The 13,185-nt window shown below is 38.9% G+C and overlaps 1 protein-coding gene across 2 annotated transcripts in view; it reads left to right on the forward strand.

Moving 5' to 3' along the window:
- The window catches only part of FNDC3B (fibronectin type III domain containing 3B), a 296,429-nt gene that overhangs the window by 262,338 nt on the left and 20,906 nt on the right, over positions 1-13,185 (forward strand). For both annotated transcript variants that reach the window (XM_063442678.1, XM_063442679.1), the window contains exon 24: positions 11,898-12,064. In XM_063442678.1, the coding sequence (XP_063298748.1) occupies positions 11,898-12,064 (167 nt within the window). The remainder of the gene's footprint in view (positions 1-11,897; positions 12,065-13,185) is intronic.

Below are 13,185 nucleotides of genomic sequence, written 5' to 3' on the forward strand. Positions count from 1 at the left end.
TCCATTAAGGGTATATCTGTACATCCATCTGACTTCCCTTTTACATGGATAAGGCATTCATGGAGGTAGTGCTATACTTTATGTGTGTAACTGAATACCAATTCCAGCTTCTTTACATGAAAAATTATTTAAAGAGATTTCAGTCTTTCTCCCAAAAGGAATGATGAATTCAACCAATCTTTATTTGTATACGTTATTGTATTCTGCTTACATTTAGTCGATGTTGCCTAAAGAGACACTGCAAACACTAATTTAGAAATTGTGAATGTCTGCCCATCATGCAAAAGAACCAGTTATAGCACAAATTGGAATACAATTGGTCCCAGGGACCATTTTAATTTTATTGACAGGTGACTATCCCCATCCCCGATAGTTCGTGGTAGTGTTGATAGTATGAGCTGAGAGGACCCAAACGACCATATGGCATAATTACTGTTCAGTGGTCTTAAGCATGAGTTTGTCATTAATTCTTCTGAGCCACCACCAAACAGCACAGTTACTTTGTTAGAAACTAAGTAGTCAGTCTGTTACCAATATAGTAGCTATTACTTGCAAAATGCCTTGTGTAACAATCTGGATAAAAATCATCTTATGTGAAATAAATATACATTTGTTTCTCTTTGGTAACAGATTTTGTCTTAGCAGTACTTTTTGTAGAATCTTGTAATTATATTTTTCAACCTCCCAAAAAATACAACTGTTTGTACTTTTTTGCGTGTGTAGTATACATTGCCTGTCTGTATATCTGTTTGTCGATATGTATTTATCTCCTAATGCTGAAGCACAGAAGCCTTGAACTACTTACTTGGTAGATAGATTGGCAGCATGCTAAGGGTCATTTTAAAAAGACAGGGAACTCCTTAAATAGGGGCTGTTCTTAAAATAAAAGTGGAAACTAAAAGACAAGTACAAGTTGTAAAGCACAGGGTACACTAAATTCCAGAGGGATTGTCAGGGCACACTGTAAACAGGATAGTTCACTAATGGACAGAGGTATGTACTCAGGGAAATAAGATAAACACACTAAAACACAGTGATGGTACAAATAGAACATTAAAAGAAAGAAAGGCACTCTAAATCTCAGCATGTATATAATTGTACAATGGGGAGAACAATGGGAGAGATTTATCAAAGTATCCTGAAAAGTGTCTTTTTTTGTAGGGTTCAAAAATATGTTATAATTTATTTAAAGTGTTTTAGAAGTAGACTAAGAAGTGTCACCTTCCTTCTTTGCCCCTCCACAATGATGATGCCCTAACAAAGAATACTGTGTGAACATTCTGCTTTGCTTTCAACTCCACAATAAAAGTAGAGTAAGAAAATGTATTACTTTTCTGGTGCATAAAATGTAGGAAATATTAATACGCTCAATGCATTCTACAAAAGAAAAAAAATATGTAAAAGTCCCAAACATTAAATCGTGGGCCATCAGTATTGCTAAAACATGCCAGAACAAAATCCCAGAAAAGGCACAGAGTACTCACCAACATCTCCCCTGATGTATCAATTTCCATTCTTGTTAACAATCTGTTTATTGCAGGTGGTTTTAAATCTTAAAGGCGTCGTCACTGTTTAGGATAGAAAAATATACCAGCTCTTATTCCAGTAATAAATATTCCAGCAAGGAGACATGTCTGAAATGTTATTAAATACCATATTGGTTTTTGGAATATTTGAAAAATGATTTATTGTGTATGTGCTCACGTAATAGTAATGTATGTACACATTCCAAGGAATAATCTGATTTATCCTAATTTTATTGCAGTGAACAATTTCTTGACTAACTAGATATTCACGGCTCTGAATTGCATTTTACGTAGAGGAAATTTGTTGTTTAAGGAGAAAAAACAAACCGCTTTGAATCCTACACTTAGCACTCTCTGCTTCTGTAGAAGTTAATTTATGTATATATGATTTTATATACAGATCGTTTTGTTGACTTTTCAAGGCTCCAGGTGTGTGCTGCTGGAAAATTATTCAGTTCCTAGAAAATAATAATATATTTCCTGTTCTTCTAAGAATGCTGCACTTTGTAACTCGCATTTGTCAATAATAATTTGACATAAAATCAGCGGGTGGCTTAAAGAGGAAATTTCACCTTTACATTAGTGCCAGTTCTGTCTTCATTCACCCAAGTAAATGCTATAGAAGACTTGACAGATAACATTAATCAGAATTTTGTGTGTGTATATATATATTATATATATATATATATATATATATATATATATATATATATATATATATATATATATATATATATATATATATACACACAAGCTCTGCCCGGAAAATGTATCCAAGTAATTAAGTGAAAAATGAAGACAACTATTGAAGAAGATACAAGAAACATAGTACATAGGACAATGATGCCTCAGTCCCCTTCATAGTAGGCACCTTGGTACTTCACACAGTTCTCCCAGCATCTCTTCCACTGTTCAAAACACTCTGCGAAATATTTTGAATCGCCATCAGCTGCCTCATCATATTTACCTGAATCTCATCAACGTTCTGCAATATCTTCCCTTTCAAAGGTGATTTTAGTTTTGGGCAAGGTCAGAAGTCACAGGGAGTCAAATCTTGGGGGGCTGAGTCGGGGGGGCTGAGGTGATTTGTGCCCCACTTTTATTTGCTCTGCACTCATTGCATCACCCCCAATGCAATGAGGAATGTTCAAGCTTAATGCAAAATTGTATGCAGATTTGTTGCCCTGCTTGCTGTAGGGAGAACTTAAATAGCCTGGAAAGTACCCCAGTGCAATTTGCACTGCAACAGTGGTAGGGAGTGTATTTTAAGAGGCAGAGAAGGCACCCCATCATTAGGCAGGTGACTACTTTGCCTAATGGGAAATCAATGGCACTGGCAAAACAACAAACAATGAAATGCAAAGAAAAAAAAAAACTTTAGTCCAATACATTATTGTTTTCTTATTTATGATATCTATGGCCATACTGAAACATTTATATGACTTTGGCCATAACCTTTAGGCAGTATTGTTACACTGAGCTGTAGTAGTTAGTCAGTGGATTTAATACCATACATTTTTGGGAAACAGTCCATATAGTGTAATTGGCAAAAGACATACACCTTTCAGACTGAGGTTGTTATACAGCAAGGGGACACTCTTATCTAGTAAGTTAAAATTGAAGATTATACTAGCTTAGTGTACTAATAATCTTAATTTTAATAATGACAGGAGGCGAGTATTTTGCATTAACTTTCTTTACTAACTCCATAGCAGCAAAGAAAAAAAACAGGTAAAATAAAGAACCAATCAGAACACAGTTAGAGTGTATATAAGTGAAAGCATATCCAGAGCACTTCCTCTTGACAAATGTGACATCACAAGTCCATAACCAAATGGATAACTTTGTATGAAAATCCAACTTTAAACTTGAAAAAGATAAGGGAAACTAATTCCTCCCATAGGCGCTGACGACTGGTTAAGCTGAAAGAAAAGAGACTAGTTTCAGTGACACGGAACCGACCGTATAAATATATAACAGTGAGCTTACGTAAGCAGATGTTAATAAGACTAAAGTTATCTAACGATATCAGATGTTATCATAACTAGAACTATTCACACATGCAAGAATGACAATTCCATAACCGAAAATAAGTCTCATACACGTCATATAGACATATAAAGTACTAGAATCCCCAAGTGTCCTATGACCCAATAACTTACCTTATACCAGAGTTGGGAAGAACAAGAAAGGGGGGGAAGGGGGAAATACTCGCCTTCTGTCATTATTAAAATTAAGATTATTGGTACACTACGCTAGTATACGCTTCAATTTTACCACATGACAGGAGGCTTCATATTTTGCAATTTTAACGCTTAGGAAGAAGAGAAAATGCGGCGCTAGACGACGGACGAAAGTAGAATATCCGAAACGTAGATTCGCGTTACCACTCCGCCGCTGGTAAGATATCCGAAAGTGACGCACACGCCATAAAAGCGACAATGCTGCTGCTCCGCGAACGGAGTGGGCACCAAAAGACAGGTCTATCCTGGCCAGCATAAGGAGCCATCTAATCCATCTGGACAGGGTGGTGACCGAAACCGGACCGAGAGGAATGACACCAGCAGTTGTAGGGATGATGTTGGGAGCTACGTCTCCATCGCCTTCACATATGCCAGCAATGCCGTAACCACGCATAGTTAAGGGTCCGAGGCGAAGAACGGGTAGAAGACCGACGACGAATCTGATTTAGTTTGTTGTTAAATACGGAATGTGACTCTCTCTGGAGCGACCGTAAAAGCATTCATGTCAAAAGCGCACACATCCGAGACTTGTCGGAATGAGATGAGACACAGTAAAAAGGTAAATTTGGCCATCAATTGTCGTAAGGATAGAAGTTCGTTAGATGGCCACACTCTCAAGAACTGAAGCACTACGTCCACATCCCATAGTTGTTGATATTTGGTAGCTGGAGGATGTCTGAGTTTAATTCCCCGTAGTAGTCGACAGATCACAGAATTCTTGGCCAACCGCCCTCCCTTGAACCGGTACATGGGCTGCCGATATAGTGGACCTGATGACATTAATGGTGCAGTATGACTTACCTTCCTCGAAGAGTGAAGAGAGGAAATTCATGATCGCGGAAATAGGTGCTGTAAAAGGATCAAGGGCCCATCCCACACACAAACAGGTCCAAGATTGCCAGGCAGATAGGTAACTTTTCCGTGTTCCTGGGGCCTAGAACTCCCACATCAGATCTCTAGTTGCTGACGATAAGTCAATGGTACACCATGCAGAGTCCAGGCCAGGCCACTAAGGACAGGCGTCTATCCACGAGCATAGGATGTGTGTTCCCCACTAGGTCCCAGAGCCAGCTGTAAAACACTGGTAGTAGATGGTTGTTGCGTGAGGCAAACAGGTGGACCTCTCTGGTCATTCAGGCATGCAAACATCTGAAGGTTTAAGAGGTTGAGAGGCAATAATTGAAAATTCCGTTTGGTAACTCCATCAGTATCTGGGAGTGAGTACCTCCCAAATGATTGATGTAACGTACAGCAGAGACATTGTACATCCGAAGGAGAATACAGCAATTGGATTGCCCTTTTGCCAGCCTGCAGATTGCGAAGGATTCGGCCAATAATTTCAGGCAGTTGATGTGCATCATGAGTTGCTGGGTTTTCCATACTCCCCCCCATTGGTAGCACCCCATCCCCACCGGCTGGCATCTGACTCCAGTATGAAGTCCGGGTGGCTGCCAAAGATGGTTTGACCATTCCATGCTTGCATGCAATTGAGCCACCATTCGAGTTCTTGACGAACCTCATCTGTCAGTGGAACCGGCTGGCTGTATGTGGGGTTTCATCTGAGGAAGCGGGTCTTCAGCCGTTGCATGGCACGGTAGTGCAGAGGGCCTGGAAATATGGCTTGAGGAGGACAGGTATACAATCTGGGCGAGTTGCCTCATGGGGATGGGGTAGAGGTTGAAGACCTTTCGGATCTCCTTCTGAATGACCGTCACTTTGGAAGACGGAAGGTGATGCGTGCAGGACCGGGAGTCTATTTCAAAGCCCAGGAATTGAATTGTCTGGGCGGGAGTCAGTGCAGACTTGGCCCTGTTGACAATGAATCCCAGAGATTCCAACAAGTTTAGATCCCTTAAATTGATCACTGGTCTGAAGTCACCGGTTTTCTTGCAAACGCGAAACATTTTGCTAAGAAAGCCCTCTCGTCCGGGCGCAGGTTGGACTGCGCCCTTCGTGTGCAATTCGCAGAGTTCCAATTCTATGAGATGAGCGGCCATGGCGGAGAGGCACACGGGGTAAAGGGGGTGGTTCTGTATAAGGAACAGAATAGGAACACACAAACAAAGGAAACAGCGCTAAAATAAACTGATACTATAAATGGGGAGAATAAGAGGCAGCAAACCTAAAAATAGGGTTCCCTCAAAGCCCTATTAACAAGGATAGTACAAAAGACAAGACAAATAAAGGTTGTGCCAAAGCTGACTATAGTACAGCTAATTGTGAACAAAGTCCAAAATATAGTGGTAAATCTTAAGAAAAAAACCTTTAAAGGACCACTCTAGGCACCCAGACCACTTCAGCTTAATGAAGTGGTCTGGGTGCCAGGTCCTTCTAGGGTTAACCCATTTTTTCAGAAACATAGCAGTTTCAGAGAAACTGCTATGTTTATGAATGGGTTAAGCCTTCCCCCTATGTCCTCTAGTGGCTGTCTCATTGACAGCCGCTAGAGGCGCTTGCGTGCTTCTCACTGTGATTTTCACAGTGAGAGCACGCCAGCGTCCATAGGAAAGCATTGTGAATGCTTTCCTATGTGACCGGCTGAATGCACGCGCAGCTCTTGCCGCGCGTGCGCATTCAGCCGACGGGGAGGAGAAGAGGAGGATCGGAGGAGGAGAGCAGGAGGAGATCTCTCCGCCCAGCGCTGGAAAAAGGTAAGTTTTTACCCCTTTCCCCTTTCCAGAGCCGGGCGGGAGGGGGTCCCTGAGGGTGGGGGCACCCTCAGGGCACTCTAGTGCCAGGAAAACGAGTATGCTTTCCTGGCACTAGAGTGGTCCTTTAAGAAAGAGAAATACGAAAACAAAGTCCTTAATTATGCCTGATGGACAGCCTGTGTAGGGGAATATTCTCTGTATGGACCAAATGGAGACGGCTTCTTTGGATCAGTATGTGAAGAGAGGAGAAGATAATGGTGCAATACGTCTAGTACAGAAGGTGGATAACAGGAAGAAAAGGTCTGTAGTAACCCTACTCACATGCAATAGAGCTTAAACTAGCTCAACGGTACAATCCCCGCTTATAGGATACGTAAAGAGGTATTGGTCTTTTGATCCGTATGTGGAAAAGAGAGAGAAAATATGGTTCAATACGTCTAGGACAGATGGATAAATAGTTGAATTTATTTTATCTGTTTTTTTCTTTGCTGCTATGGAGTTAGTAAAGAAAGTTTTCATAAAAATTTCATAAAAATATGAAGCCTCCTGTCATGTGGTAAAATTAAAAAGCAGGCAGAATTATGCCACATTTTGTTTTATTACATACTGCTACAAGTTGGACAGCAGATTTCCTTACACCCGTTTTGTAAAAAGCTATTCTGGGGTAACGTTCTAAAAAAAGAAAAGCATCGCCATGGATACGAATGAAACATTCCCTCTGATTGCTCTACTTTTACGACGTTGTCCCTGAATTGCTCTTTATAAATAACCCACAGCGTGTCCACTATTTCTCCAGTGAGAAACATATATGCTGCAAAGACTTTACAGTTTCATGATAATAGCAGGGCAAAATGATATGTTGTGCTATTCAAAAAGATAACACAATTATCTTGAAATTGTTTTCTAATTAAAAGCATAAGAACGAAACACTGCGTTCAGTTTTACGTCAGCGATATCTACTGCCAGTTTTTATATTAATAGTATATTTAATAATATGGTTTTGTGCACCTAAGTTATTATGTTTAGTACTTTTCCATTGAGAAAAAAACACATGAGAGAATAAACACAGTATTTATAACAAACACATAAGGGCATTTCTTAAATTACTTTGTGAATACTGGCTGAATCTATTTTGTTCTGAAATACGCACAATAAGAAAATATTAATTTAATATTAGAGAGAATTGTGAGTTAGTTTATATGTAATCTGCCAATAAGCATTGCATTTACCTGCACTTCTTCCCTTGATGTTCAACTGAGGACGAGGAAGTTCTACATAATTTAGAACCTCTGCTGTATCGAATCCAACCGAACGCAGGCAAGCAGTTCAGAACATCTGTGGGGTCTATATGCTAAGCGTGACATTTATTTAGCAAATGTATCCCCTTTCACTTGGCTCAATACATTTCAATTTGGCTGATACAATTCCCATTTGATTTACTGTATTTTCTATTGACTGAATTTTGCTATAGTGAGCCAAATGGTTCCCTGCTATTTTCTAATGGATCCCATTGCATCTACAACTATCAGCTTTCATTTAGAACAGTTGAGCTTGGACAGTCAAACTCCATTAAATGAAAATGTAAAAAGAAAACATGTATATATTTATATCATATTCTGTAGAAGATAGTGGTTGTATGTTGTTGTGACACTGGGATATATGCAATATTTATTTATATTGCTTAGTACACTTTAAAAACCTGAAGGCACATATTACATTTGCACAGACTAAAGAAGTGCTAATGCAGTGATTTAAGTGATGTTCACTGCTTTCTCTGTCACAGTATGATAAGGGGTGGGCGTAAACAAGTGACATTAATGCATTCACCTTTAATAGGCGTTTATGTTAAATGCACAGCTATTGTAGAACATTACTTTGAAGCCTTGTTAGGACACACAGGTTTACATTATCAGAGTGCAGGCTTCCTTCTTGCAGGCTTAGCACTTTTATTTTTACTTTTCATGGTTTCTCAGGGTTGAAAGACATATGTGGCGAAAGCCTTTAAGTATTTCTAACAATTTATATAAACTGTGAGTTATGTCCAGAGTATCTCCTCTCACATGTTTGACTGTCTCAAAAAGTAAAAATGTTTGAAAAGGGAACTAAACAAGTTCAAGTTTTACGGCTTGTTTAAAAAAAAAAAAGACTGTAAATCATTACATAAAGAGGAGCTGGAATTAAAGCAATATCCACACATAATTTCCGATGTAGCTGGAGTTGTTCCTATGTAGCTGGAGTTATAGGATACAATATTTTTTTCCCCTCACACAAACTCCAGTGCTCTCTGGCTTTCATTGTCTGATGCATATTTCTGGGTAGGGGGCACCGCAATGCTAATGGGAAGATGTCAGGTTCGGAACACTGCTAAAGTGTTACTGGGTGAACTTCTTTCCGTGCTCATATTGTGTGTACAACTTTTTTTGTGTGTACATCTTTTAAAAATGGCAGTGTATTAATAGTGCTCCCTAGACAGAAGAACTCCATTTTAACCCCTTAAGGACCAAACTTCTGGAATAAAAGGGAATCATGACATGTCACACATGTCATGTGTCCTTAAGGGGTTAAACTGTGCCATTAAATTAAGTTTAGGGGGTATTTTGCTGTAACTGTGGTTTTCATTGCTCTAGGAAACTATACATGTAGGTAAGGGTTCCAAATGCACCAGTGTTGCTATGAACTGTACCTCTTACCTTTCTCAAGAAGGTTTGTTTAATTGACACTGATGGGAGTTAGGAGGGGGGGGATTAGGAGTGCTGCAGGTCTCTTCCACGAGTCAGCAGGCGAGGAAATCGTCCGCCTCTACCCAGCCTTGCTCACAGTAGGCCGCAACAGGCTTGTCCGGGCATTCACTAACGTACAATCACATGAAAGGTAGCAAACTACTTGACTATCAGGTGCTCCTGACCTGAGTTATGCTTGTGGGAAGATGTATAAGTGCAGTAGCCGGGGTTTATGCCCCAAATTCTGCCACAATCTGAGGAGCTCAGTCACTGCATGTCTGTTCAGGGAGAAGGTCAGGCTCTGCTAGCATTGCCCTTTTTAAGTCACAAGTATGTCTTCAGTATTAAGAAGCACTAATCACTTTTGTATATTTTTCACTCAGTTGTAAGTATTGCACTGTGCAATAATAACATAAAAAATTTAAGTGCAGACAGAAAAAGGAAACAATGAAAGGAACAATGAGCATATTTTAAATAATTGACTTTTCTGTAAAGCTTAATGTTGTTTAAGCTGTCATTAAACACGTAGAATAAATCCAGCAAAAACTGGAAGAACTAATGGAATGATGATAATACAAACAAAGATAACCATATTATGCATTTGTTTAGAAATCCGGAATGCTCTGTTACGTGTATGTGATTGAAGTTAGACGTTTGTGCCTGTGCAAGATTACAAATACACAAGAGAGATGAGCTTTTTTAAACTTAGTGTTCTAAAACAAAAGCAGAAAGTAAAGCAAATTAATTAAAAATTGCACCGACCTTTCAAAACAATATCATACAAAAGATTATGGCAGTTTGCTACATTGGCCCTAGAAGAACTCCTTTGGCTTAGTTCAAACTTACTTCTCTTGTGTTTATCAGATAAAACGTTGTTTCTGCACACTTTTCTTTTAATGACTATTGATTAGATAATGACAGCTGTTTAGTTTAATTTAGATTGCAAACAGTGCTACCAAGGCCCATATTAACTTAATTTAACTCACTGATAACAATTACCTATTTTTCATTTAGTTCTGCTTCACTTAAGAGGGACTCTGTGCTTTGGTGTACACTATACGATTTGGTGAAAATCAGCAGCTAAGTAAGAGACCACTATAGCGATAGGAACAGTCATCTATTCCTAACACTGTAGTGTCCAACTAACTATGTAGATATCTGGGTCGCCCAGTATAAAGGGAAAAAACAACAACTTCACTTACATTTCAGCCTTCGCCACATTGGTCCCCGCATTGCCGCCCTTACTGAGACCATCAAGATTGATGATCTCAGCCAATCCATTGTTTCCCCATAGGGAAGCATTTGTCGGCTATCAAGTGCTCTCTGTGAGCAGAAAATGATTAAGTAACGAGTCTGACTCGATTCTCTTTAGGTAAGCACATGTAGTGCAACAGCAATATTTTACACTGCTGGGTTAAAATGACCGGGGTACTGCACCCAGACCACTTAAAGGGACACTGTAGGCACCAGACCATTGAAGTGGTCTGGGTGCCAACTCCCATCACCCTTAACCCTGCAAGTGTAATTATTGCAGTTTTTATAAGTCCTCCTCTAGTGACTGTCTAGTAGACAGCCACTAGAGGGACCTCCAGGTTCTAAGACGACTTTTGGTACGCTATGCATGAGGACCTCTAGTGTCGTTGGAATCCCCATAGGAAAGCATTGAATAATGCTTTCCTATGGGGAGGTCTAATGCGCGCGCAGCCAATGCCGCGCATGTGCATACTTGTTTTTATATGTTCTATATATGTGCATTATAAGGGCATTTTGCCCACAACCAAAATGGAGACTTGTGCAAGACCTATATTGTTTAACAACCGATACACATTAAGTGACGCATCGGCGCCACACCGGAAGTGACGTTCCGCTGTGAGAGTGGGAACGAATTCCAGCTGCTAATTATGAATCGGGACAGGATATTTAAACATACCGGACGGAAGATTCTACAGCACTGAAGAAGGCGAAAGCTGAAACGCGTTTGGTGTTTTACACATATTGATTTATGGGATTGGACTTGGTGAGGACCAGTGTTGCGGTGACATTTTATATATATATATATATATATATATATATATATATACATTTAAACTGCGTTATCTTTTGGACTCCAGTCCTTTATTCCCTTTTTAATTGTTTTAAATAAATTGTTACCTTTATCCACTGATTCGGTACTTCTGTCTTGGCACTATATCGTTGAGCCTGTATAGGCATCCATACGCTGATCACATAGAGCCTGGCATGGCTCCTGCTTTGTGAGTTTGTTTCTTCTCACCTTGCTGCATTTATTTTGGTTATATACAGAAAGCATTAGGTTTTTATTATGTTTATTTCCACAGACATACTGAGCCTGTGCTATTTGAAAATACATTTAAGTATACCTTGTGTGTACACTTTGGGTGTATATATTCTTTACTTCAGTTATTAGTTATTGCCATTAAGTACTTCGGTTTGTCTCAATGCTGGTAATCTCTAAAAAGTAAAATATTAAAAATAACTAAACTCAACAAATAAGTCAATAGGAATATAACCACAGCTGCCATAGATGGCTTGGAGTCTTCAATGCATTCTCCTGTTATTTACTTTTACACGGGGCACCAGTCCTTCTGTTTGTATATTAGAAGGAGAGACATGCAAGAGGGTTCGAGGGTAAGGCGTAGAATTGTTACTATATTGAAAATACGATCAGATCCTTTCAGAGTACGGATAGTATTCCTGATAATTAATATGTCTGACTGGTATCATTCTATAATTTTGTAGATTTCTTCCCATCTATAGAGGACCAAGTCACACCTACAAGGTACAGAGGCTGATGGAGTGCACGTGTTACAGTTTCCGAATTCAGGCTGTAAATGATGCTGGGGAAGGACCATATTCTGACATCTGTAAATTCAGCACAACTAAATGTGTTCCTCCAACCATTAAAGGTGAGTTTGGCTTGGTGCCAGCTGATCACAATGGAATTCTAGCACCACTAGCAAAACACTTTGCGCACACAAAATAAAAACAACCGAAATCTGGCAAATACAAATATATTTCTAGTTCTTGCCACACTATTTTATATGAATTAACCAATTTAGATCTTAAAGTAGACTTATCATTCTAAAAAGAAATACGGTAAATGAGAAAAGGAGCTTCAAGTATACAAATGTATTAACAGCAAATGTATACATTGTGGAACAGGAAGAAATATCGGTGTAGCGCTCTATAGTGGTAGATATATAGGAAAAAAATTGAAGGGAAACCTTGCTGTACCTTAATGGATATATATACTTATGAATAGTCCCAATGTTTTCAGACTGACCTTAAACAGAGAACACAAATATACAAAACATAGTGTAACCTGTATACAGAATATAAATTGAAAATAAAGTGCATAGGTAACTAACTCACACTTTTCTGAGCTAATGTACTAGCTCAGGTATATGCGCCTTAGGGTCCGTAAAGGCGACCCTCACCCTCCTTCTCGTCCAAATGTTCTCCAGGTGCAGTTTCCTAGGTAATAGGTATAGGAGGGAAAAATATAGCGTAGTACAGTTTGCGTATCTAGGGTGTATGTAGTAGGTAATACCAATATACTCACAAACCCTGAGCCAATATATCGGCTCGCTTCATCAGACGTATGTGGTTAAGGACCACATTCCTTCTTTGTAATAGCAGGTAGAAATAAAAGCCGTAAGTGTAAAAAAAATATATAATATATAATTTATTGTATAAAAAATATTTTTAATATAACATTAATATAAAAATAATATAAAAATAATATATCAATAATCCAGTGATGAACAGTGAGCAGACAGAATTGTCTTTTGGACTATAGCCACAAGTGTTATTTTATTGATATATTATTTTTATACTAATGTTATATTAAAAATATTTTTTATACAATAAATTATATATTATATTTTTTTTACACTTACGGCTTTTATTTCTACCTGCTATTACAAAGAAGGAATGTGGTCCTTAACCACATACGTCTGATGAAGCGAGCCGATATATTGGCTCAGGGTTTGTGAGTATATTGGTATTACCTACTACATACACCCTA

The sequence above is a fragment of the Pelobates fuscus genome, chromosome 2 (assembly GCF_036172605.1).
Source record: "Pelobates fuscus isolate aPelFus1 chromosome 2, aPelFus1.pri, whole genome shotgun sequence".
NCBI classification, from domain to species: domain Eukaryota; kingdom Metazoa; phylum Chordata; class Amphibia; order Anura; family Pelobatidae; genus Pelobates; species Pelobates fuscus.